This window comes from Microtus pennsylvanicus, chromosome 13, assembly GCF_037038515.1.
Source record: "Microtus pennsylvanicus isolate mMicPen1 chromosome 13, mMicPen1.hap1, whole genome shotgun sequence".
NCBI classification, from domain to species: domain Eukaryota; kingdom Metazoa; phylum Chordata; class Mammalia; order Rodentia; family Cricetidae; genus Microtus; species Microtus pennsylvanicus.
Genome location: NC_134591.1, coordinates 77,740,152 through 77,768,023, shown reverse-complemented (window position 1 = coordinate 77,768,023; position 27,872 = coordinate 77,740,152). Strand labels below are relative to the sequence as shown.

The following is a 27,872-nucleotide window of genomic DNA, read 5'->3' as shown; positions in this document are numbered from 1 at the left end:
CGTATGTTGTGGTAGGTCAAGGATGGCTCAACCAGAGCATGTACTTCCTGTGTGTCAAGACTGCTCTTGCCAGTTGCAAGACTCAATGCCAGTAGAATCCCTATTCCGTGTCTGTAAAAACTGCTTCCGCCTCCCATAGCTGTTCCCTGCCATCCTGACTACTGCACAACAGCCCATAGCCCGTTCAGCACTTCCTTCCCCACACCTCAAGGCTCTCTCTATACTTGTGTAACACACACACACAGGTGCGCATACACGCACACACATACACACCCATGTCACCAAGACTCCAGTTCTGACGTGTTGATGTAATAAGGGGCAGCCCATCCTTCCCATGTCCCCTTCCTGCAGCATTAGGCCTCCTTGGCATTCACCCTGTGACTGCGGACAGGCAGAGCCCCTCCCCCGATTTTATACAAAACATCCCACAGCTTTGCAGCTCTTACCCTTCAGCAGAGAGTGTCCAAGAGCCTCTCTTTGCCCCATCCTGCACTTGAGAGACCAGCCACCCTCAGCGGCGGGGGTCTCCCCTACAGCCCTCTTTTGCTCAACAGAGAACTGATATGTCTTGGTGAAAAGTGATCAGATGTGTTTTATTGGCTATATGGAGGTGACACCATGTTCCACTAATACTATCATTTATAGTTAACAACTCATGCTCAGTGAATCTCTTCCCGTGGTCTCTTTCCAAGCTCGGTGACAAGGCTGGGTCAGGAGAAAGGATGACTTCACTCCCGAGCAAAGGCCAGTGACCCCCGAGGCACATGGGGGCCACAGAAGGGTCACCTTGCTGGTATAATGTGACCCTCACATCTGTTTTTGTTAGAAAGGCTATGTTACAGGACCCCCACCACAGTCAGCTCAGCAAAGAGGAGGGTGATGAGAGCCTGTGACTGGCCTCTATGCTTAGAGACATCAGAAAAGCACAAAAGGAGAGAGAGGTCAGATGTCCCCACTAGATGGAGGCTGGTGACGGGGCTGGCATTCCCCGCCAGGCTCATCTCACTTCCAATGTCACAGACAACAAGAAGCCAGAACCAAAGTCCAGGAGAAAGGTCCACGCAGACCAGCTCTGTGGGCTCGGCTGCTACTGAACCATGGCAGGTGGGAGGTCTTGGAGTTCCTCCTTGTCTGGGTGGACGTCCGACACCTTGTTCTTCTTGGCGAAAATCTGGTTGATCTCAATGAATGACTTGCCCTTGGTCTCGGGGATGACCATGAAGATGTAGATGGTGGTGAGGAGACAGATTACCGCGAAGATGATGAAGCTGTAGGCACCGAGACCCACCTGTGGGAAGGAGGGACCAGTGGGGGAGGTTATACACATTAGGAGGTGCTGGAAGGTTCTGGCCTGGCAGCTTGGGGATTCGGGTGCCACTCACTTGAATGAATGGGAAGATAAGCCCCACGGCGAAGTTGGAGAGCCAGTGGACGCTGCCCCCGATCATGTAGGCAGCTGGCCTGGAGGATTGTAGGAAGATCTCGGTGATGAACAGGGCAGGGATGGGACCTGAGAGAGGGAAAGATAGAGGGATGAGGGAGAGAAGAGGGAGGATGACAGTTAGGTTATAGGGAGACACACTCCCTGAAGGCAGAATGACTCACAAAGGATCCTCGAGCCCATGAGTATTTTGGCACCCTGGTTACCTGGCCACGGGGGCAGTACGTATCTCTAAGGCACAGGACTTTGGATGTCGGGTGTGGTGGATGGCAGAGGCTGCCTGTGGCACTCACTCTGCCAGACTAACATGGCAGCGCCTTCAACCTGTTGTGCTAACGGCAGCCCCTTCCATTCTGGGCTAAAAGGAGCAAGGGAGAAGCCCCTTGGGATGCACCCACCATCCCTGGGGATTCTCAGAGACGCTCACGGAGGACCAGGATGTGGGGCACTGAAACTATGAAACCAGTTTAGGGATACGTACTGGGCCCCACGGCATGTCCGATGACGTAGACGATGACACAGACGATGCTGACATAAGGCATCCAGGTGATGGTGTTCTGTAGGGGTGGGAAGACAGGCAGTTAGTACTTGGCAAAGCAGAGACCTGCTGGGACCAGGGGCCTTGGGGACCTCAGAGCAGAGGTGGTACTGCTGGGTCTGCAAGGAGCCAGCGGTGACTCTGCTATGCCACTTGATGAGATCTTAGAAGTTGTCTGAGAGAGGCTGGATCTGCTGAGGGAGGGACACACAGTCCCGAGACATCGGACAGACTATACTTGTTAAAGTAAGTTCATTTTTGGTGTCTAGTGCCTTTACTATGGTGAGAACACAGGTGTGGAACAATACGGTGTTGTTCCTGAGCGGGGCCACCAGCATGGCTGGTAGCTGCTGTGGTGGTCTTTTTCTGAAAATACCCTGCAGCTAAGTTACTAACAGGTCTTGAGATCCTTGGTGGCTAAGCTGCTTTCCTACTGTGTGTTCAGCCTGTAAAAGCTTATTTTTCCATTAATATAGCCATTTCACAGACCTGACTATACCTTGACTTCCTATACAATCAGCTCTTACAACCTATGTTAAATGCATAGCTTTAATCTTCCATGCCTTGTCTTTCCATGACCTTGCATGTCTATACGAGCAGTGTGTGTGTGTGTGTGTGTGTGTGTGTGTGTGTGTGTGTGTGTGTGTGTGTGTGTTGGTAATCACTTGCTGAAAGTAGCCAGCAAGCACACTTGAACAACAAATATCCCACGTGTAGGAAGTAACGTGGATATAGGTGGATAATATTTACGTGTGACTTTGAATGCTATTCTGGGCCAGTTGGGGTAAGTAAATAATGAAATTTTCTGTAAAATAGCCAGGTGGTGGTGGTGCACATCTTTCATCCCAGCACTTGGGAGTTTGAGGTCAGCCTGGTCTACATAGTGAGTTTCAGGACAGCCAGGGCTATGTTAGGGACAGACATCAGACACACAGAGATTACAGGTACAAGACACAGGGAGAGAAGTGGAGAATTCAAATTTGGGTTTCACTCTTAGTTCAAAGCATCCCAAGAGGAAGTCCCCCCCCCCTTCATTTCTTGATGCGACGCCAGTGCGTTTTAGCGCCTTCTCTGAGGCTTCTTTAAGTGGTAATAATCGCAGCGTTCCTTACCTGCAGCGCCAGTGCGACCGTCACCACGATACAGGCGGTGAGGCAGATGGAGAAGCCAATGAGGAGCAGAAGTCGCCGTCCCCAAAGCTCTACCACAAATACCTGAAGGTGTGGGAGGGAGGAAGTGAGGTGCTTGAGCCAGTGCCCAGTGTTTTTGTGGGACAGAGAACCCCTGCCTGGGGCTGCCATCGTGGGAAACCTCACTATCCCTCAACCAACTTTTGAGGGGTCAGGAGGAGTGTGTGCCAAACCACTGGTATGTACACAATTGTACACGCATGCACAGAGCATGTGTCTTTGGGTGGTCCAGCTGAGTCACTAGGGCTCCAGATGTCCACTCGTAAATGAGAGCCCAACTTAAGGGCCTCAGTCCCATGGCTCTAAGCCTCAGGCCTTCTGCAAGGAAGGAGCCAGGCATTGGGGTGAACTTGAGAGATCCTGCCCTTGTGGAGGCCTGGCTGGCTCCTCTGAACAGGAGGACAAGTCTCTCTCTGCTACTACCTAAGAAGTGAGTCATGGGCAATAGCCCCTTGCAGGGCCACTGTGTCGCCCTGTGCAGAGACCCACCCCATTTCTGCTGTGCTCCGCAGCCCCAGCCCTAAGAGGTCAGAGTCATGGAACACAGTGGGAGCATCTGGAGTTGGGTTTGGGCCTCTGCTTCTAGGAATCCATGGCTGCTCCCCATGGGAGTCAGGCACAGCCTCATGCCAGAACTTTGAGGCTGAGGCCTCAGAGCCCAAGGGGCACGTTGCATACCTCAGACCCCAGCTCTCTCCAAGGCTGGGACCTTCTTCAGTCCCCAGATATCGCTCCCCCCACCCCAGAGGCTGATGGGACTGCAGACTCACGGACACTCACCGTGACAATGGTCATGAACACATTGACTGCCCCTGTCCCAGCTGTCACAAACTGGACATCGTTGCTTTTCACACCTGCGCTGAGGTAGATCTCGTCAGCATAGTAGTAGATCTGGAAGGCAACCATGGGTTTGGTGGAGGGTGGCCAGTGACCCACCGCACCCCAGCCCCTCAGAGCCATAGGCAAGGCTTGTTTTCAGCACCTGGTCACATACTGCCTGCTGCTGCCCCTACGCCTGCGGGATGCCCACCGGTACCGTACCGCGTTCACTCCTGACAGCTGCTGTCCGGCCATGAGGGCAATGATGGAGATGAGCTGCCAGCGCAGGGACCGCATCTTGAACAACTTCCACACAGAGATGAAGCCTGCGGCCTTCTCAGCCTCGTCCTCCTTCCGAATCTCCTCTATTTCCCACTGCACGTCTTCCCAACCTCGAAGCCTCTGCAGGGCTGAGGGAGAGACGAACAGGGCGTGAGCTCAGGGCTGAGGAGCCTGGGGATCAGGGGTCAAGAGGAAACCACAGCAGCCCTCACCTTTCTCAGCAGCTGATTCGTCTTTCTTCTGAATCAGCAGGTAGCGGGGGCTCTCGGGGAAGAAGGGCAGGAGAATGAGCTGCAAGGCTGCAGGCACCCCAGTCAGCCCCAGGAGGATCGGCCAGCCTGCAAGCAAAGGTCTCCTGTCACAGAAGCCTGGGGCCTGTGCCCTCTGCCTCGGCCCCTTACACGGTGCCAGGCAGTCCATACCATCACCCTGAGGGTATGCATTGTCCTTCAGGGACCAGCTGGCCAGAGCGGACTGAGGCTAACACTGTGAATCCACCCCAGGTGTATGTCCAGAGAGGCTTGTGCAGGGGACACAAGGACACCTCAACTGGGGTGGCCAAAGCAGCCCCGATAAACTCAGACACAAAACCAGCAACAGTGCAGACACCCATTATAGTCCTCATAGAATGGACACAGCAGCATTCTGTGTTTCTAGAATGTTCTTCAGCATTGCAACAGAAACAGCGGTGACCTGGAAACAGCTATGCGGTGTGACATGGAGCAGAAAAACTTAATGTTCAATGCCCTTACATCAAGTTCAGAAGCAGATAAATCAACCCTACTGTCTCCAAAGGAGAGGAGCCTAGACGCAAAGAAAGAAAAGAAGGGCGTATGTCAGCCCGTTCCTCACACCCCGCTTCTGGGAAGGGAGATGTGATTGATGGGTCTGATGCAGCTCTCTCTTGACCTGCAGGATGGTCACGGTGTCTGGTTTCTTTCTCCTTTATGTTTACTGGGAATCATACATGATATGTTCATAATAAAAATAACTAAATAAAGGGGTCGCGGGATGGCTCAGTGGTTAAGGGAACTTGCTGCTCTTGCAGAGATCTGGATTCAGTTTCTTGTTGTGGAATATTATTCTGGACAAAGATGCTTTACGTTTGTTTCTGCTGCATATCTTTAGGAATGTAAGGATGTGTGTCTAATTATGTAAGGATGGGATGCATGTGTTTCACCTTGCCTGAGGCACCTGACTGGTCTAATAAAGAGCTGAACGGCCAATAGCCAGGCAGAAGGATAGGCCGGGCTGGCAGGCAGAGAGAGTAAACAGGAGGAGTGGAGAAGAGAGGAACAAGAAAGAGGAAGGGAGAGAAGGAGGGAGATGCCCCCCAGACAGGAGAAGCAGTGAAAGTAAGCCATACAGAAGTAAGAAAGGTAAAAAGCCCCGAGGCAAACGCCGCCTACAAGGTAGATAAAGAGAAACAGGTTAATTTAAGTTAAAAGAGCTAGCCAGAAAAGAGCCTAAGCCAGGCTGAACATTCATAACTAAGAAGTTTCTGTGTCATGATTTGGGAGCTGGTTGGTGGCCTGAAACAAAAAGCCTGGTACAGTTTCTGGCAGCCACATGGTGTCACAACACACATACTCAAGAGAGAAACAACAGCATACTCAAGCGGGGGACAGAATTGTTTGCTTGCTTTTTCAATCACTTATTCTTATTTCGCTCTAAGCACATAGGTGTTTTGCCTACATGTATGTCTGTCTGTGCACCATGTGTATGCCTGGTGCCTGTAGAAACCAGAAGAGGCCATGAGAGCCCTGGAACTGGAGTTGTATGTTTAAGATGTGTTATAAGGTGCAGAGAGGGATGGTGGGAGGAGAGGCTCCGACCTAGACAGTGGTGAGGCTGGAGGCTAAGGCTGAACTTGTTTCTCTTCCTCTACCATGTGGGTCCTCTGGTCATCGATTTTGCAACAAGTGCCTCTAACTACTGAATTTTCTTTTAAGAAAATAGAATGTAACTCAGGCTGGCTTCAGGCTTACTCTGTATCTCAAGCTGATTTTAAATTCCTGGGCCTCCTTTCTCTACCTTCTGAGTTCTGGGATTACAGACATGTACCATTAGCTCTAACTTCCCTGGGTTCTTAGTAGTTGATTCCATAGAAGAGAAACAGGTCCGAGGCACCCTCATTTAGCGGCAATCTTCCTCAAGACACGTGGGAAACTCTGAACCTTCACCCCATCCCAAATCCATTGCTCCTAGCCAGGAAATTGGCTTCTAGCTTCTAGACTATGAATTCCATCCAATGGTAAGTTCAGCTTCAGCCTCATCACTTTCTAGGCTGGAACATCTCCTCCCACCATCCCTCCGCTGCCCCTTGAGATCCTGGGACCCTGTGCCTATCCCCCTGCCCTGTCTGCAGCAAGAGCTGCTGTCCTGTCTCCCGTGTGAGCCATAGTCACCAGCCTCTGGGCCCTTCCTCCCAGGCCCTACGCTGCAGCTCTCTGTACGGAGTCACCAAAGATCCCCAGACAGTAATCCAGATCCGACTGTGCAGCCTTGATACTGGGGTGCCTCTTCCTGCGCCTCCTCTGACTTCACGCCTGCTCGCCATCCCTGTTTGAGCAAAGCAGCTGCTCTAGGCCAGGGATCAGAAGGAGGACGATAAAGTGGGGATGGTCAAGACCCAGCCTTGTACTACAGTAGGGTCACAGAGAAGGGCGGAGGGCTAGGATGCCACCCTTTTGAAGTCCCCTAAGAGTAAAATGGATTTTGACACCTTTGGTGTCTCTGCCCAGGTCTAGAATGTTCCCTCCTTGGATAGGACCGTCCCGGCCCTTCTGTCAATGCTGTGCAGTGCAGACGTTGGCTCCTGGCTTTGAGTCCTGCTGGCTGTGGTGACCTGAGACTCCACCTGAGTCCATTCATCTGGGATCTCAGCTCCTAGGGAGAATGTGGCCCCTTGACAGGGGTGTTCTGGACACACACAGGACTGATGGAAAGATAGGAGGGGGTGGAAGTGCAACCCAGAGCCAGGCCCAGGACATTGGACAAGTTTCCAATCCACTGAGTCTCGGGTCTGTATCTGTAAAGTGGGCGCATTTAAAGTCCATGATCTCATGGGCTACTGGGAGGAACAAATGAGCTACTGCAGGAGACATGGTGTCTGGGGCCATCGCAAGCAAACGCCACGTTCTGACTGGTGTGATCAGTGAGACTGGTCTCCCTCTTAGAAGCCCAAGAATCAGAAAGAATCAGGGAAGAAGAGAAGAGACAGTAAGAAGAGAGAAAGGAGGGGAGAGGAGGAAAGGGAAGAGAGGAGAGGAGAGGAGAGGAGAGGAGAGGAGAGGAGAGGAGAGGAGAGGAGAGGAGCGGGAGTTGGTAGAGATCTCTGGATTTGGTCTTCAGCACTGCATAAAACAGCTGTGGTTTTGCACACCTGTAATCTCAGTACTTGTAGAGATGAGGAGATGAGGAGTTCCAGGTCGTCTTTGACTACAATGAGTTCGAGGACAGCCTGGGTTACATGAGACCGTGCCTCAAAAACAAAGTGGCTCAAGACTCAAGACAGAGAAAGCGGAGGTAATGAGGCCATTTATAAGTTATTGTGTGCTTCTGAGCATGTGGACAGTCACTTAGTAGTTCAAGGGACATAGGCCCTTCCTGTTCTGTCAAGACACCTTGCTGTCTCCTAAAAGGAATGTGTTGCCACATGCTTGTTCAGGGCCCACAAAGTGCATGGCAGGCTATGGACAGAGCGTGGCACCAAGCACTGTCTTCCTGGACAGAGCAGGGAAGTCAGCAAAGTCAGTAGTTTTTGGGGTGGAGGAGCAGAGGGTGGGGGCAGGGCTCTGTTCTCACCTTCCTCATTGGCTAAGAGATCCCGAAAGCCAAACAGCTGGGCCACAAGGATGCCGACGGTGATGAAGAGCTGGGGCACCACCCCAAGAGCCCCTCGCAGGTTTTTAGGGGCCAGTTCCCCTAAGTACATAGGGACCACATTGGAAGATACACCTGAAGGAGAATTGAGATAAGAATTTAACCAGGAAAGAGTCGGGGAGACAGATTTAGTCTTTAAGGACCCGTCCTACCTTGCCAAGCATGCTCTCTAGCCTAGCCCTCCCTTAAAATGGGGGAGAACTCGGCTGGTACTTGCTGTGCAAGAATGACGACCTGAGTTCAATTCCCACATAAAGCTGGATATGGGGATCTATACTGGTAATCCCAGTGCAGGGGGCTAGGGAGGCAGGCAGATCGCGGAACGTGCAGGCCAGCCAGCCTGGTTCAATGAAAGACCTTGTCTCAAAAAGCCATGTGCAGAGCAAAATAAATAAATTATATATATAATCTCCCTGAGAAATTAAAAAATGGTGGCTTGGCAGTAAAGAGAACTGGTTGCTCTTGCGGAGAACCTGAGTTCTGTTCCCAGCACCCTCACCAGGCAGCTCGCAGCCTGTAGCTCCAGCTCCATTGGATCTGACGCCCTCTTCTGGCCTCTGCAGGCACCTGCACTCATGTACACAGAGCCAGCCCCTAGCCCCTCCACTCAATAATAAACTAAATATTAAAAGCATAGGTGGGGGACTGGAGAGATGGCTCAGTGGTTAAGAGCACTGATTGATTGTCCAGAGGACCTGGGTTCAATTCCCAGCACCCACACGACAGCTAGCAACTGTCTGTAACTTCAAGATCTGACATGACACCTTCACACAGACACACATGCAGGCAAAACACCAATGCACATAAAATAAAAATGAATATTAAACAAAAAAGACTGGCTGGAATGATGGGAGTATAGTTCAGTGGTAGAGCGCTTACTGGTCTGCACAAGGCCTTGGAAAGTAAGTAGGTTTGTAAATTTGCCCAAAACTGTGGTGTACACCTCCACTTCAGCACTTGAGCAGGAGAATTACTGCAAGTTCTAAGCCAGTCTGGTCCATATAGCAAGTTCCAGGTCAGCCAGGACCATGTAGCAAACCCTGTCACAAAAGCCAAAGGAGGGCCGACAAGATGATTCATTGGGTAAAGGCACTTGATGCAAAATCTAACAACCTGAATTTGCTTCCTGGGTACCATATGGCGGAAAGGGAGAAATGACCCCTCCAAGATATCCTTTGACCTCCACAGACTTGGAGTGGTATACGCGTGCCCCTCACATCCACATAATACACACTCAATAAATAAATGTAAAAAATAAAAGCAACAAAGTGAAAACAAACTGAAGTCGGGCAGGTGTGTCTCCATTAAGGACACTTGCAAGGTGGGAAGCAATCTCTACTTTGTGTATTCTGGGGGGAAGGGGTCTTGCTGTGTAGCTCATGCTAACCTCAAACTAGAGCTCCTTCTGCCTCAGGCACCCAGCGCTAAAAAGACAGGGATAGCCCATGGCTAGCTCTATTGGGGCAGACTCTCCAGACCGAGCTGGGAAGACCCTAGAGTTGGAGCTGGGGGTTTGCAATGTCTGCGTTTATTCCTTCTGGCCAGGGAAAGCCTTCAGTCTTCTTGTCAAGGGGTTGATCAACAACGAACCCTTGATCCGTGAGCCTCCGGAAGGCAAGGCTCAGCTACCTTTGCTCCTCACCCACAGCAGGGCTGTGTACTTCATTCTCAGTGAGCTATGTGCTTGGTGCGGGTGGTCCAAGGGGCAGGACGCCTGATCACCTGACTGATGTTCAGGTGTGAGCGAGAAGCGGAGCCCAAACAGAGCAGTACCGTACCACTGGGTCCAAGTGTGAGCTGAGAACCTTCCCAGGGTGTCTCTGAGGTTGTAACTACTTTTCCTACTGTCTCGAGGTGTTCTTTACCCTTTTACATCTTGGAACACAGTGTGGGGTTTCCTGGAAACCGCAGCCATCTACTGTCGCCACTAACTGAACAGGGGCAGACTTGAAAATCCAGCTGGGCCTGTGATTAGGCAGCGGATTACAAGAGGCCTTCTGACTGTGGCCCCATCCCACGGCCACTGGGCTCCCTCCTCCCACGGGCCAACCGCACACGTCTCTGTTACCCATTGCACTGGTCGCAAGGCCTCTGGCCATTGCCGTGTGTGCTGCCCATGTCACCATGCCCTTCCTGAACTCCCCAGAGGAAACATGAGATGTTTCTTGGTCCTAGGGATGGTGGTCGGGTTTGTCCTTTTGCTGACTTATTTCCTGTATAAATATCATGTGTCTCATGAAAACAAAAAGAAAATCCAACTGTCTGCTGTTAAGACATTAAAGGGAAGTGTGAGCATGTGGAGCAAGCCTTTCTTCTTACAAAACTTGTGTGCTGGTACACGCCTAATAATCCCAGTACTTCCGAGCTTGGTGCAGGAGGATTGCTGAAAATTTGAAGTCATCGTGGGCTACAGAGGAGACCTTGTCTCAAAAGCAAATATGAACAAATGAAAGAAAACAATTGAGGTCTTGCTACACATACACAGTCCAGGCTACCTCAAACTGGTAATCCTCCTGCCTCAGCATGTCAAGTGTTAGAGTATAGTGAGGAGACCCCATCTCCACAGGCTGGAATTTATTTGTGTGTGTGCTGTGAATGAAGCCAGGCCCTTGATCTTGCCAGGCAAGTGTTCTACCACTGAGCTGTATTCCCTGTGGTCTTTTATATTTTGTTTCATTTTGAGACAGGGTATGTGTGAGCTAATTGAGACCTTATTCTGTAGCCCAAGCAGATCTTAAACCTGAAATCCTCTTACATTTGCCTATTAGGTGGCTGAAATCATAGGTACATGCCACCAGGTCCAGCTTAGGTTAACATTTTTAAATTACATTTATGTGTGTGTGTGTGTGTGTGTGTGTGTGTGTGTGTGTGTGTGTGTGTGCTTTTGGAGAGCTAGGCTTCCATCACGCGAGTTCCTGGGATAGAACTCAGGTGGTCAGGCTTGGTGCCCAGTTGCCTCCACTTGGTAAGCCATCTTTACCAGTCCTAGGTTTGCATTTTTAGCTGTGATTTATTGATTAGCGTTTTTAATATTTTCTTATTATTTTTGGAAACCTATCCTGGATGCTTATGATCAGTGGGAAAGAGACTGCACTAGCTTACAGCTGACAACGTCTAGAAGTTTCTGCAGGGAAAACCAAGGGCAGAGCCAAGTCAGGTGAGGCCATGATGGCAGGGATGGCTTCCCCGGGTACTCTCAGGGATAGGGGTTGGGGGGATGAAGAGCAAGAACTCAGTGCTGAGTGAAGTTTGCCCCATGGCTAGTTTTCTCCTAATGTGGCTATTTCTCCCCCCGCCACACTGTCTGGCAGTTCTTCACTCTGGCTAGCCTGAGCTAAGTTTTGTACATCAGGCTGGTCGCTTGAATCAAAGGTGCGCCACCTCTGCCTCACCAGCCTGTGGCCTTCTCTGCCTGCTGAGGAGCTGCAGGGATTTTCCTATGTCAGCCATCCCTACCCCACATCGGGAAGGAAAGTTTACTCTGAGACCCTCTGGAAGGAGATGGCTGAGGGCGGAGTTCAGGGGGTGCCCACCCTGCTTCTGAAGGACCCTGAGAATTGGCAAAGCCACTCCTGACTGGGCACTGGGAAAGGCTGATGGTTGGGGAAGCCACAAGTGTGGCTTTCAAATATTCTAAAAGTGTTTCCATTTCTAGACAGTTAGGGAAGAACTTTCTGGAACCAATGTAGCAGATCCCAGGCAGCCACAAGCCAGTTTCAAACACTGCCCCCACATCCTCCAAGAGGGTTTCTATGTCTAAGCCTGACTGTCCTGCCCCTGCCTCCTGAGTGCTGGGTTTAAAGGCATGCACCACCATTGCCCAGCCCAAGTTCCACAACTTTTTAAAACTATATTTAACTATAGTTTAAAAAAAAAAAAACCAGACAGGACAGGCTCCAAAGCTACAGAGAAACCCTGTCTCGGAAAAACTAAAAAAAAAAAAAAAACAAAAAAAAAAAAACCAGAAATCTATTGTTCAACTTGGTTCTCCCACAGATGCACAGATGAGCAACGACTGAAACAAAATTTCATTAGCCCTTTCTGTTCTCGTGACGTAGGACGGTCTATTCTCAAATAAAGGAGCTGCTCACTAAGTAGACGGCACTGCCCTTGCCCAACACTACCCTCCGGCCGACACTACCCTCTGACTGACACTACCCTCCGGCCGACACTACCCTCCGGCCGACACTACCCTCTGACTGACACTACCCTCTGACTGACACTACCCTCACCCGACACTACCCTCTGACTGACACTACCCTCTGACTGACACTACCCTCTGACTGACACTACCCTCTGACTGACACTACCTTCCGGCCGACACTACCCTCTGACTGACACTACCCTCCGACTGACACTACCCTCTGACTGATACTACCCTCTGACTGATACTACCCTCTGACTGATACTACCCTCCGACTGACACTACCCTCTGACTGATACTACCCTCTGACTGACACTACCCTCCGACTGACACTACCCTCTGACTGACACTACCCTCTGACTGATACTACCCTCTGACTGACACTACCCTCTGACTGACACTACCCTCTGACTGACACTACCCTCCGACTGACACTACCCTCTGACTGATACTACCCTCTGACTGACACTACCCTCCGACTGACACTACCCTCTGACTGACACTACCCTCTGACTGATACTACCCTCTGACTGACACTACCCTCTGACTGATATTACCCTCCGACAGACACTACCCTCTGACTGACACTACCCTCCGGCCGACACTACCCTCTGACTGACACTACCCTCCGACTGACACTACCCTCTGACTGATACTACCCTCTGACTGACACTACCCTCTGACTGATATTACCCTCCGACAGACACTACCCTCTGACTGACACTACCCTCTGACTGACACTACCCTCTGACTGACACTACCCTCTGACTGACACTACCCTCTGACTGACACTACCCTCTGACTGACACTACCCTCCGACTGACACTACCCTCTGACTGACACTACCCTCCGACTGACACTACCCTCCGACTGACACTACCCTCCGACTGACACTACCCTCCGACTGACACTACCCTCCGACTGACACTACCCTCCGACTGACACTACCCTCCGACTGACACTACCCTCTGACTGACACTACCCTCCGACTGACACTACCCTCCGACTGACACTACCCTCTGACTGACACTACCCTCCGACTGACACTACCCTCTGACTGACACTACCCTCTGACTGACACTACCCTCTGACTGACACTACCCTCTGACTGATATTACCCTCCGACAGACACTACCCTCTGACTGACACTACCCTCTGACTGATATTACCCTCCAACAGACACTACCCTCCAACAGACACTACCCTCCAACAGACACTACCCTCCGACTGACACTACCCTCCGACAGACACTACCCTCCGACAGACACTACCCTCTGACTGACACTACCCTCTGACTGACCCTACCCTCCGACTGACACTACCCTCCGACTGACACTACCCTCCGACAGACACTACCCTCTGACTGACACTACCCTCTGACTGACACTACCCTCCGACAGAGACTACCCTCTGACCAGTACTACCCTCCGCCTGACCATTGTCATAGCCGATGCTGAGATTCTGACAAAGGGACGAGACTGGAAGGACCATTCTAAACTCAGGCTTTGTAGTTTTTTCTTACAGAGAAAGCTTTCTTTGGCTGGGAATTGTGGCTCAGGGATAGAGTGCTCATCTAGCTCTCACGGCCCTGGGTTCAATCCTTGCCTTGGCAAAACAAGCCAAAGACAGCGTTCCTTGCAGGAAGCATTGCGGTGAGGGTGTGCCCAGTGCCCACTCATGAGGACAAGGCACAGACTCAGGTGCCTGTGTAGGGTCCATTTCAGTCTCTGTGTTCCTGAAGCTCCAGACTGCAACAAATTCCTGGGAGCTGGCTCCGCCTCCCCCGTGCTGAACAGCACTGCCGGTCAGGGCTCCTTACCTGCACATATTCCAACCAGAAGTCTGGAAGCAATGATAAGCTCATAGGTTTTGGCAACTTTGCTGCACCCCATTAAGATGGCTGGGATGATGGAGAATATATTGTTGAAGAGCAGAGCCCCCTTTCTGTAGTGAGTGTGAAAGAAGGCAGGTCAGCGTGAGGACTCATTCATTCACGTCCTCCTCACGAATTCACGCAGTCAACACACACTCAGTGTCTGCTCAGAGCAGTGGCCCCTGGTGACAGCAGTGAGCTTCCTGGGACCTGAGACTAACAGAACAATCCTGCTGTGGGAGCCGAGGACAGAGGGCGTCGGTGACGGAAACAGAGGGGAACAGACTTGTCCTAAGATACAGTAAAATCAGTATGCTATGGCGTCAGTGGGCTGCGGTCGTGGATCCCTGGAGCCCAGTGGTTCAGACCAAACCTGGTGGCACATTGAGGAGATTGTCTCAAAAACAAGCGAGTCTTGGGGGTGTGGCTCAGGCGGGAGAGTAGCCATAAATTTATGGGGCCGTGACCTGCTACAGCAATGGAATACCCAGATTAACATTCCTGTAGTTCCAGGAACTCATAATTCTGGGAAGTATATGATGAGGTATTATGGAAAAAGGTCACTAGCCATTCAGGCTGTACAAGAACATACAGCAAATACCAAACCTTTAGAGGTACCAACAGCCCTACCTTTAAAATGGCTAACTGAGAAGCCAATATGGATCAAACAGTGGCCTCTAGCTGAAGATAAACTACAGGCATTGGAACAGCTGGTGCAGGAGCAACTAGATGCTCACCACATTGAAGAATCAACCAGCCCTTGGAATTCTCCTGTGTTTGTTGTAAAAAAGAAATCTGGTAAATGGAGAATGGTGACAGATCTAAGAGCTGTCAACAAAGTAATTCAACCTATGGGCTCACTACAATCTGGAATTCCTTTGCCTTCTCTGTTACCAAAAGGATGGCCTCTTATAGTTATTGATTTGAAAGATTGTTTTTTCACTATACCGTTACAAGAAAAGGATAGAGAAAAATTTGCCTTTACAGTGCCTACTTATAATAATTCTCAGCCCAATAGGAGATATCAATGGACTGTCCTCCCACAGGGTATGCTCAATAGTCCTACACTGTGCCAATATTTTGTAAGTAAGCCATTGGAAATAATTCGTAAACAATTCCCCAAGTCCATTATTTATCATTACATGGATGACATCTTGTTATCTGATTCAAATAAAGATACTTTAGAAAGGATGTTTGAAGAAGTAAAGAAAGTCTTGCCTAGGTGGGGATTACAAATTGCCCCTGAAAAGATTCAAAGAGGAAACTCTATTAATTACCTAGGTTACAGAATAGGGTTAGAGAAAATTAAAACGCAAAAGGCACAAATTAGGAGAGACCGCTTAAAGACTCTTAATGACTTCCAAAGATTGTTAGGAGACATTTCCAGTCTACGACCAGCTGTTGGGATAACACCTGATCTAATAGTTCATTTAAACAAAACCTTAGATGGTGATAAAGATTTGAATAGTCCAAGAGAACTGACAGCTGAAGCAGAAAAGGAACTGACAATGATTGAGGAAAAATTACAGGAGGCACATGTGGATAGGGTGAACCCAAATCTTAGCTGCATCCTAGTCATATTGCCTTCCAGAATTTCTCCTACAGGGATTCTAATGCAGAGGGAAGATATTATTTTAGAGTGGATATTTATACCTAATAAACCAAGTAAAAAATTAAAAACTTATGTGGAAAAAGTCTCTGAATTAATTATAAAAGGTAAGCTGAGACTTCGTCAACTAGCAGGTATAGACCCAGCAGAAATTATAGTGCCTTTTACTACTGAAGAAATAAAAAAGTTATGGGAAGACAATGAACCGTGGCAAAGAGCTTGTGCTAATTTTTTGGGAGAAATTAATAGCAACTATCCCAAAAGTGGTAGACTTAACCTCATAAAAAGAACTTCTTGGATTCTTCCTAGAATTGTACGTGATGCTCCAATAACTGGAGCCCGTACATTCTATACTGATGCAAATAAATCAGGGAAAGCAGGTTACAAGTCAGATGAATTGAGTAAGGTGGAACAAAGCCCTTATAATTCTGTCCAGAAGGCAGAATTATATGCCATTCTTATGGTGCTAAGGGATTTTAAAGAACCTCTTAATATAGTTACAGATTCACAATATGCAGAAAGAGTTATCTTGCATATTGAAACCGCTGAATTTATACCAGATGACACAGAGTTGACTTCATTGTTTATCCAGGTACAAGACATAATCAGGAACAGGCTTTGTCCGATGTACATAACACACATCCGTTCCCATACAGGTCTGCCTGGTCCTCTAGCCCAAGGCAATGCTGAGATTGATCAATTATTGATTGGAAGTGTGTTGCAGGCCTCAGAATTTCATAAGAAGCATCATGTCAATAGTAAAGGCCTAAAGAAAGAATTTTCCATTACTTGGCAACAAGCTAAGGACATTATAAAGAGATGTCCTACTTGTTCTTTCTATAACCAAACACCGTTGCCTGCAGGGAGTAACCCAAAGGGCACTAAGAGAAATGAAATCTGGCAGATGGATGTGTTCCACTTTATGGAATTTGGTAAATTAAAATATGTACACCACACCATAGACACGTATTCAGGTTTTCAATGGGCTACTGCCCTGAGCTCAGAAAAGGCTGATTCAGTAATCACACATTTATTGGAAGTTATGGCCATCATGGGTACACCTGCACAAATAAAGACAGACAATGGTCCAGCATATGTATCTAAGAAAATGAAACGCTTTTTTGATTATTATAATATAAAACACATTACAGGTATACCAAATAATCCTACAGGTCAGGCAGTTATAGAAAGATCAAATCGTACTATAAAGGATATGCTGAACAAACAGAAAGGGACCGAAAATACCCCCAGAAATAGATTACATAATGCTTTATTAACCTTGAATTTTCTTAACGCTAATGAGAAAGGAACGACAGCAGCAGAAAGACATTGGATAATGGAAAAGTCTGCTGAACTAAATCAACCGATTTATTTCAAAGATGTGCTGACCTCTCAGTGGAAGCCAGGAGATGTGCTACGTTGGGGAAGGGGTTTTGCTCTTGTTTCCACAGGAGAAGAAAAATTGTGGATACCATCAAAATTAATAAAGTTTCGATTTGAAGAAGAGAAACCTCTTGGAAAGGAGAAATGACAACTCATCCACAATGATTATATTCATACAGGTGGTAAGAAAAACATATAGAATGGGGGCAGGGTTCTGTTCTTATCTCCACAGGAAAACACTCATCTTTGAGAAATTCAAGGGACCCTGGATGTTTGGATACTGACAGATGGAAAAATACCTGCCCGATAGGAAATATCAAGAAAACTGAATGGGCTGTGTAAGTAATATTAAACCATATTTCTAAATTTATAAAGCTGGTTTTGAAGTTGGACTCTGGCTCAGTCCCTCTCCAATTCCAAGCCTGTTAGTAAGAGAAAAACCCAGAGTTTCTGGAGTTTCTGTCTCATGTCAAGAGCCATGATGTGGGACAGAAAGAAATATGAGTTTAGAAAACATCTTTGCTTTTCTTCATATCTATCATACTTTTCATTGAATATATCTATCATGTCTTTCATTGAATATATATATATGTCTATATGATTAATGCTTAAGTTTTTCATAATGAACAATGAGTTTTTCCTGAAGTGACATTTGAAGTTTCCAGGAAGAAGATGGGGCCCCATAACAACAACTCCACCTGGTTGATATGACGTCATGATACTGATAGCGCTACAACAAGACCTGCTTTGGGTACCAGCTGCACAAGACAGTTCCAACTTGGTTAGCTGAAATGGTGCACATCTTATACAACATTTTGGCCAGACCTGCACAAAATACTCAGAGACTATTGGCAATATTAAAAGACTTGATCTTGAAATTTAACCATCATTTTACTTTCACAGGATCCCCCAGAAAGAACGTCGCCCCCATGACAGCTGGAAGTAATTCTAGAGGACGACGTCCCCTCTCCCAGTAAAGTTTGCCCTTGGGTTTAGGGACATCATTTAGGGGTTGATTATAATTAGTATACGATTGAGGGTTGGGGGAGGAATTTTATAAGCTCAGGGATCATTTTGAAAAAAAAAAAAAAAAGAGGGATGATGGAATAATAGATTTGTAATTGTGAGTTACTGGTTTTAGACAAATATATTGGTATAGATTCTTGTATATTGATACAAAGTTAAATTATATTGACTATTGTATGCATGCATGTTTCTACCTTGTTTAAAACATTTTTATGTATTGACATATATTGTATTGTATATATTTACCATATTGCTGTGTACATTTCTACCTCTGATTAAGATACTTATATAATGTTTGTGTATTGATATATATTTACCTACTGCAATGTATATTTGTACATTGTTTATATTTGGAGGTCATTGTCCTCATTTGTTTCACAGTCGTTTATTGTCTTAGTCTTTAAGTTAGATAGATATTGAGAATTATATAGACTAATAGTCATCTAAGTTTGTCATTTATAATTAGACTAATCAGGTTCTTTAGATATATAGAGATTATACTCAGTATAGATAGATAATCTTCAACTTCTTCAAAGAGCTGTAGAAAATGGCCTTTAATCTAACTCAGAGTTTTGTGGTAGTGAGACACAATTGCTCCTGGCAACACCACTCTATTCCCGAGAGAATGTTGAGCACCAAAGACACTCCACCTGGAGCATTTCTTTTTGGCAGAACTGGCCTTGGGGCAAAGAAATGCCCATACCTCAACCACTGACAGAGATACAGAGCATGCATCAATGGATAAAACAGGGCTGTCTTATCCTGCCAAGACAGGGTAAGATAGTTTTGAAAGTTGCTTGCCTTTGAAAATGGTGTGTCAGTTATGTTAGGCCTTAGCCAAAGTTGGTTGCTTCAACGCTGCTAATGTGACTTTGGGTGATTGCCTAGGTAGCTAGTTGTCTCTGTGATTTGTTGCATGTTTTGGAAGTTGTTTTACTGAACTTCCTAATTACCCAGGTAACATTATTTCCCTTCTCAGATCTTTGATGGGGTTGAAGACTATATAAATGTAGTTACTTTCTCTCATGACTTGGCCAAGTTATTTATTATACAAGACCTAAGCTAGTTAGAATAGCATATTTGTACTTATTGTGTATAATTTCATAGTAGGTTTAGAACTCTCTTATTTAAACAGAAGGGGGAGGTGTTGCGGGAGGTCTTCCCACTCCTCCAGCCTATCGTCGCTGAGATACCAGCCCCTTGGGGCGTGGTCTCTCTCCCTTTAAAAAAGCAGCCACTTCCCTCTCCTCTCTCTCTTCACTTCCTGCTCCGCCGGTGACTTGACTTCCTTCCTGGTTACGCAGAGGGCTGAAAGTGATCTGTAAGTTTTTTCCCCTTTAAATAAATATCACCCTATTAATCATAATCCCAAATTGGCATTGTTTGTGACTTACGCCTTCATACAACTTTAGCCTTTGCTGCCCCAGAAGTGCTGGGACCACAGGAGTGAGCTACCCTGCTCAGCTATGAATGCATCTCTTGAAGTGCTTTGGGTAGTGTTTGGAACACAGAAACCATCCATAAACCAAGTCACTGTTGCTGTTTTTAAAATACCTGCAAATATTTAAGGTAACTGTAAACAAATGTGTGCACCCTGATTAAATTCCAAGTGGACAGCTCAGTGAGCAATGCTGGTCCCTCCTGAGCAAGCGCTCACTAGCGTTGACCTGTGTTCGCAGATCTGATTCATACCAGGGCCCGTGGAGGAGACAATGGGTTCAACACTAACCTCACAATCTTAGGGTCTCAGATCCCCAACCAGAGGTTGTATACTTAAGAAAAAAAATTTAAACTTTATTTATATATTTAATTTTATGTGTATGAATATTTTGCCTGAATGTAGGCTTGTGCACTGTATGCATGCCTGGTGCCTGTGGAAGTCAGAAGAGGGCATCAGATCCCCTACAGTGCCATTGCAGATGGTTGGGAGCAGCCATGTGAGTGCTGGGAACCAAACCTGGGTCCTCTGCAAGAGAGCAGCAAGTGCTCTTAACCACAGAGCCATTTCTCCAGCCCCAAGACTCTTTCCAAAACTACTGAAGAAGGAAGGTTCCAGATTCTGGTCTTGATTTGAGATCATGACTGGATTTTACTTTGTAGACCAGGCTGGCATTGAACTCAAGACCCTTCTACCTCCACCCACTGAGTCCTGAGATTGTAGGACACACACCTGCATATGTGCACTTAACTCTTCTAAAGTCAAAAACACCAATGAGGAAGTAGTTTTTGGTTTAAGTGAGTCAAAGGACCTGACTTGTGTCTTCTCTGGCACACAATGCTCATTCCTGGGGGTGCCCCCAGCCATCGCTGGGACCTAGGTCTCTTGTCTAGGTTCCCAAACATTAGTTATTTGAATAACCCCCAAAGAAGATAAGATTTGCTATCCTGGTCACAACCTTCCTCTTATGACAAGGCCTTCAGTTTTAGGCCAGTGTTTAAAAACACCAGGACCAATCCCAGGGACATGAACTGCTTTTTGGAGCCCATCCCCTATGGTGGGATACTTTGCTCAGCCTTGATATATGTGGGAAGGGCTTGGTCCTGCCTCAAGTTGGTATCCTACACCTTGCTGACTCCCCAAGGAAGGCCTTACCTCTACTCTGAGGAGTGGATGAGGGATGGGAAGAGGGAGGTGGGGGGCAAGAGAAGGGTAGGAAGGGGGAACTTGGGTTGGTATGTAAAATGGAAAGTTAATTTTTTAAATAAAAAGATATGGAGAAAAGTCAATGGAATGTGACTGATGAAATGGATTATCTAACAATAAAAGATAATATTCAGAAGGGAAAAGCTGATGATAAATATCTATAAGTTTGGGGTAATAAAAATCTATCTGCCCTGATGGGGCATGCTGGCACATGACTGTAGTCCCATCGATCAGGAGCTCAAGATCACCCTTGACTACACAGTGAGTGGCCCAGCCAGTGAAGGGCCTGCTGGACAAACGTGGAGACCTGCATTGTGATCTCCAGAACACATTCAAAAAGCTAGGGACAGTGGCACGTAGCTGTGTCCCCAGCAATGGAGGTAGAAGGGATGGGGGCAGGGGCCACAGGGAAGGGGAGGCAGAAAAACTGGCAGAGTTCTAACATACACTGAGCAGCCAGCTAAACTGAATCCGGCAGCCTCGAGATTCAGGGAGGTGAACAAAGGTGGGGCTGTTGTGGAAGAAAGCCTGTAATCCCAGCATTTGGGGAGTAGCCACAGGGGGATGTCTGTGAGTTTGAGGTCAGCCTGGGCTACATAGTGAGATCCTATCTTTTAAAAAAAGAGGGGGAAGAGGATGAATAGATAGCCTAGTGGTTAAGAATTCTTGCTGCTCTTGCAGAGGTGCTGTGGGATAAGGCTCTGTACCCTGTAAAGATTTGTCACTCATATTGGTTTAATAAAACACTGATTGGTCAGTAGCCAGGCAGGAAGTATGAGTGGGGTGACCAGACTAGGAGAATTCTGGGAAGAGGAAGGGTAGAGAGGCAGTTATCAGCCAGACACAGAGGAAGCAAGAGGAGAATGTCTCACTGATAAAAGATACCAAATCACATGACTAAACATAGATAAGAATTATGGATTAGGGGGGAGGGGGGAGGCAGGGAGGGGAGCAGAGAAAAATGTAGAGCTCAATAAAAATCAATAAAAAAGCAAAAAAAGAATTATGGATTAATTTAAGTTGTAAGAGCTAGTTATAATAAGACTGAGCTAATAGGCCAAATGGTTTATAATTAATATAAGCCTCTGTGTATTTCTTTGAAACTGAGCAGCTGCAGGACCGGATGGGACAGAAACTTCAATTTACACAGAGGACCTGGGGTTCCCTTCCCAACACTCCCATGGCAGCTCACACAGCAGTCCTTAACTCCAGTTCCAGGGGATCCAGCGCCCTCTTCTGGCTTTATCAGGCACCAGGCACACAAGCAGTGCACATACATACATGCAGGCAGAACACTCACACACATAAAAAAAAATAAACCAATATTTTTCTAAAAGGGGAACTCAATAGAGGAAAGACAGTCAACATTTACTGCTAGCTTCCTCAAGCACACATACATGTTTGCACTTGCACAGCTATGCTTACATGCACACACCAACACCAGGAAGTACATACACCATAACACATACATGTATGCACACATGAACACACACATGTTCACAGGCATGCACACGTAGCCCAAGACAACCTACTCATCTCTTACCTGCCCAATTTATCTACCAAGGGTCCAACCAGGAGAGAGCCTATGAAGCCCCCAAAGGGGAACATGGACACCGTCACGGACCACAGAAGCGTCAGGGTGAAGGAATCAAAGAAATCCCCGGTTCTTTCGTTGTGGGTGTTGTTGTAAAATTGTTGCATGAACTGGGGGCGGAGAGCACAGAACCAGATGAATTCTTTTTGCAGAAAGAATTAATGGAGGTGTTTAGCCAGATGGAGACAGGGACAGAGCTGCCTGGCTAGTGCGTGGGTTGGAACATCCATGGGAAGAACTCTGACAGACCAACCCCTGCAGTGTTTCTCACACCTGGAATGGCTGTGGTCATCCAAATGGTGTGGCCACTGCCCTCCAGGTGACTCCACACACTGCCATCCCATCTCTTCATGAGAACCTGAGGTCTGAGGACTTGGTCACTGGCTTGGCCTGGGTCCTGACGGCCAAGGGTCCTTAAGGGGTAGACTGTGTTTGCTCTCTGGGGACCCATGCATCTCTAAGCCCCTCCCTTTGCCCGCAGCTGTGACTCGCTTACTACGGTGGCTTACCTACCTCTGATGGTGAGTTGACAACAGACACGTTGTACCCATATTGGAAAGATGAACCGAAGGCAGCTATCAATGTTGCGAGGGCCAGCACCAGGGTCAATTTCTGTGAGAGGCAGGGTGGATGTCAGGGAGCAGACATGGGAGGTCTCCTGCTGTACTTCTAGCATGTGTAGAAGGAGCTGCGGGCAGGCCTGCTTTTCATCCCACCCGGCTCCTGCATGGTTAGCTTTACTCCCGATATCTGTCTTTGGGCTTTTATTTTTCATGCTACAATTAGTTGCTAGTTGGGTGGGTGGATGGATAGATGGATGGGTGGGTGGGTCGATGGGTGGATGGATGGATGGGTGGATGGATGGGTGGGTGGGTGGGTGGGTCGATGGGTGGATGGATGGGTGAATGGACGGCTTGGTGGATGGGTGAATGGATGAATGGATGGGCACTGGGTGATAGATGGGTGGATGGGTTGATGGATGGGTAGATGTCTGGATGGCTGGGTGAACGAGTAGATTGATAGGTGTATTAGACATTGACTGGTTCTTGTACATGCTAATCAAGCTTTCCACCATCATTTAGGTTTGTTTTTTGTTTTTGTTGTTGTGTTTTGAGGCAGGTCTTGTTAAGTTGCCCAGGTCTTGAATTTTTGATCATCTTGCCTTAGTCTCCCTGGATTCTAGCATTGTAGATGTCTGAGGTGTGAGCTACATGCCTGGCTGGCTAGCTTGTACTCTCTCTCTCTCTCTCTCTCTCTCTCTCTCTCTCTCTCTCTCTCTCTCTCCCCCCCCCCCCCCTCTCTCTCAGACAGAGTCTCTCTACTATGTGGACCAGGCTGGCCTTGAACTCACAGAGATCTGTCTGCCTCTCCCTCTGCAGTGTTGGGATTAAAGGCGTGTGCCACCACACTTAATCCGTGAGCTGTCAAGAACAGGTCCTGATCATGGAATAGCTCTTAGAAGAGTTCTAGGCTTTCATGTATCTCTCCAGCTCCAGAGATTTCTCTCAATCTCCAAGAAGAGAGCTGCACGGGCTGGGGGCCCTCACAGCAGAGGGGGGTCCCCAATAGTCCCTGCCTCACAGTGGATGCCACAAACCAACAGAACAAGTTACTGGATCAGCCCCATGAGCATTCTTTCACTGCTGACCTCCGGTGTTTAAAAACCAGATTTACAGCTGGGTAGTGCTAGAGTGAGCACACCTTTCGTCTCAGCACTCGGGAGGCAGAGGCAGGCGGATCTCTGTGAGTTCCAGGACAGCCAGGGCTACACAGAGAAGCCCTGTCAAAAAAAAAAATTAAAAATTAGATTGATTTAATTATGTGCACGTGAATACAGGCGCTCCAAGAGGCCAGAGGTCAGAGCTGCTGGAACTGGACTTACTGACAGCTGACTTACTGAGCCGCCCAGTGTGGGTGCTGGGAATTGAACTTGTGTCCTTTGGAAGGGCAGCAAACACTCTTAATGCTGAGCTATCTCTTCAGCAGCTTTTTGATCCTCTGATGAGGAGTGTGGCTCATGAGGCTACATCCCACCTCCAATAACAAAACTGACCAGTTTTTGCCCCCAAGCTGGGTCCTTTCTCCTTCCCCTCCTGGAACTATAGGGCCAAAAAGACTGAGCACCAACTAACAATGAAAGAGGCTTTTATTCTTGATCAAAAATAGTAGTGGGGGAAAGATTTACAAATTAACCCCCCCCCCTTTACCTTTTAATATTTTTTTTTTAGATGGAGGGAGGGTTTCATTAAGTTGTCTAGGCTGACTGAGATGACTTGAATTCTCTCTGCAGCCCGGTCTTCCACTGAATTTGTGTTCCTTGTGCGCCCCCCCCCCCACTTCCAAGCAGCAGGTAGGTCTGGCCTGCTGCTTTACCGTGTGTACCGTGGTGTTTGCGCACGCTTTGTGAAACGATTAGCACCGTTTAGCTTATCAGTACGTTCGCCACCTCACGTCGTTATCTTTGTGTCTGTGTGTGGTGAAGGCGTGTAAAATGTACTCAGTGAATCTCAAGCAACCAAGGAGGACTAGCTCCAATCAACACGGTCAGTGTGCTGCCCGTCACCGCGACACTCCCTGCAACCACAGGCCCGGCCTGCAGCTCCAGGGCTCCCGCATCCCAACAGAAACTTTGTACTCTTGAGCGGAATCGCCTGCCCGGTACCTCTTCCCCAGGCCCCTGGCAACGGCTCTTCGGGTTGGCGCCCGAGTCTGATAATGCAGCTTGTGTCTTTCTATTCTTGCCTCTGCCACTTAGCATCCAGGCTGCAAAGCAATGGGACTCCTCCATCTTTTGATAGCGATTAACTGCGTATCTTTACGTGGTTGAATCCTGTGTAACGCGAGTTACAGTCTCTTTCTCTCTTTTCCTCCTTTCAAGGTAAGGGAGGAAAAAGAATTTGGGACTAGGACGTGGCTCAGTGACAGGGCACTTGCTGAGCCCTAGATTCCCTCCTCCGCACCCCACGCTTACCAAATTACTGGGGAAACATCTTGAGGCTTCAGTAAAATAACCACCATTGGGGTTGGCCCTGTTGGGTGCGATTCAAGAGTAGAGGGAAGGCAAGAAGCCCCTCCCCGCGACCCAGCTGATCTATATATAGTAATTGCCTCATGTGGGTGAGCTTATTAGTGAGTTAATAACAAGACAACAGGGAGGACCTGGGGAGGACAAAAACGCAGCCGTGTCAGAGACACATCACAGAACACGTCTTCATTGTCCAAAGTGCTGCTTTGTAGGGAAAAGAGGAAATTGTACTCAACAGTTCTGAAGTAGTTTTGAGGACCTGAGCTGCACAGCTCCCGAGGGACAGCTGGGCCCAACTGCTGCCTGGCATCTTCCCAGAAGATCGTGCAGCCTCTGCCTCCCTGGTTTCTCCTAATCCCCAGGCTCCATGCCTGGCTTTAGGCCTGGACAAGTGGGGTGCGGGCAGTTGAGGTCAACCCATGCCCCGTGGTAGGGGCTCTCTGAGCTGTCTCCCTCCACCGAGCGCTCATCTGCAGAGTGCACCGCACGCGGACACCCCCATTCTTTTCCTTTCTCCTTGAGCAGTGGGCACAGCGTCTCTGTGACCCTGAACATTTCAAGTTCTTAGACTCAGGTGCCTTCCTATCAACTGCAGGTGATGGCATTTGTCAAACCCTTTCTCAGCCCTGACAATTCCAGAGAAGTTTGCGTGGTGGCAGCACAGGCCTGGAATCTCAGCCGTCTGGGAGGCAAATTCAAGGCCAGTTTGGGCAATTTAGAGAGCCCCTATTTTAAATTGAAAGTGAGAAAATGACTGGGGGTGTAGTTCAGTGGGAGAGCACTTGCCTAGCATGCGTGAGTCTCTGGGTTAAGTCCTCAGCACTGGGAAATCAACAAATAAACAACAACAACAAAACAAGATAATCCAAGTGAGGTCCCTGGGTGCAGGGAGGGGTTGATTCATTTGTTTATCATACCTGAAATAAAGTGAGTCAGAGGCGCCCCGATGGTCCCCCATAGCTCTAGACAGAGATACCTGGTGCCCAGTGTCAATAGTGAGGTCACTGGCTCCATAGGATAAACGGAGCAGTAATGCCAAGAGGGGCCTTTCCTCCTGGCCAGACACTTCCCATGCATTATCTAACTGTTCTGGCACCCAGGAGAGGGGGTGACTATCAGGGCATTTGATAGCAAGGTGAGATGACACGCACCTACATTCCTAGCCCTTAAGAGGTGGAGGCCGGGGGATCAGGAGTTTGAGGCCAGCCTCGGTTGTACTAACTATCTCAATAACTAAATCACTGCAGTTAAATATCTTGCCAAAGTCTTAGCCACAGCTCAGATGGAAGGAGCTGGCCTCAGTAACAGACACTTCTCCCTCCCAAGCCCACTCCCGCTCTCTATGCCGCAGGCCAGGCTTCCCGACTGTGTGTCTTATGGACCTCAATAAACACTATTTGGCACAAATGCATGTTTCTCACCCACTTAGGAGCAAATGCTCCTGGAAGGATTAAAATGCAAATTCCTTGAAAATATTCTCTGATTCATGTCACCTTCTCGGCACAGTGGATTTTCTTCAGTCAAAGAAATCTACACCTAACCTCCAGCTGTACTGTGTGCGTTTGGAACAGAAAAACAAAACAAACAAACAAACAAAAACCAAAAAAACCCCAAAACCCTATTTTGTGACAGGGTCTCTATCCTAAGCTGGCTTTGAATTCCCTTTGTAGCTGAGGTTAACCTCAAACTCCTTGCCTTCCTACTTCTACCTCCCGACTGCGAAGGCACAAGCGTGTGCCGCCACACCTGGTTAGACCTCAGACTTCACGCATCGTAGGCAAGCACTCTACAAGTTGAAATCCACTCCCCACCTCCCCCCTTCCCGGCAGCCCAATTCCTGGTGCTTCCTCAATAGCTGTTCCAGGGGCATGATTCCTAACAGGCATCTGTCTATTAACACCAATCACGCCTCCTACTATAAAAGCCCAGCTGTTGGTCGGGCTTCTGAGCAGAGCGTCCTCTTCCAGAGAGAGACCATCCCGCTGAAGGCTGGACCTGCAACACCAGAGCCCCGGGGAGTCTCAAGGACAGCTGGGCAGGCCCACAGCTCTGGCTGCCGGCAGCCACACACTCACCCCTTTCTTCTTCTCTTGCTCTTCTTTCTCCATCGTTGCTCCGCAAGGGCAGCCTGCAGCTCAGCTCCTCAAAGTGCCAGCTGTGCCGTGTGCGGAGGGAAGACATTTAGAATGCACTTTGGTCATGCCAACTCCTAGCCAATTGCATTTTTATTGCCAGTCTAAATCAGAATAACCCTTTCGGGCACGGAGAAACTGGCCCTTCCTTTCACTTCTGCTTTTTGAGTAAAACCTCTAGAGTTTGGCTAAACCAGTGTGTCTGTCCCCTGAAACTGCGGGCTCAGCATGGGACCCGGAGGAAACAGCCCTCAGTGTGTTTTCACTGCTCAGGTTTCCACCATCAT

At 48.2% G+C, this 27,872-nt stretch overlaps 1 protein-coding gene across 1 annotated transcript; it reads right to left on the bottom strand.

Moving 5' to 3' along the window:
• Nucleotides 1-572: 572 nt before the first annotated feature.
• Nucleotides 573-27,872, bottom strand: Slc2a5 (solute carrier family 2 member 5). The gene is made up of 12 exons (XM_075945962.1): nt 27,529-27,872; nt 22,942-23,040; nt 22,378-22,538; nt 14,119-14,243; nt 8,078-8,230; nt 4,483-4,608; nt 4,211-4,398; nt 3,950-4,060; nt 3,092-3,193; nt 1,923-1,998; nt 1,383-1,510; nt 573-1,288 (listed from the first exon to the last, which is right to left on the bottom strand). The coding sequence occupies exons 1-12, from the start codon at nt 27,559-27,561 to the stop codon at nt 1,088-1,090; spliced, it is 1,503 nt and encodes a 500-aa protein (XP_075802077.1). The 5' UTR covers nt 27,562-27,872; the 3' UTR covers nt 573-1,087.

Bases quoted from the DNA above. Each gene is read 5' to 3' on its own strand.
- Slc2a5 (XM_075945962.1), bottom strand. From the start codon at position 27,561: ATGGAGAAAGAAGAGCAAGAGAAGAAGAAAGGG. The intron at 14,244-22,377 runs GTAAGAGATGAG...CACTCACTACAG, and splicing joins TTGGTAGATAAATTGGGCAG to AAAGGGGGCTCTGCTCTTCA. The intron at 1,999-3,091 runs GTAAGGAACGCT...CCACCCCTACAG, and splicing joins CGGTCGCACTGGCGCTGCAG to AACACCATCACCTGGATGCC.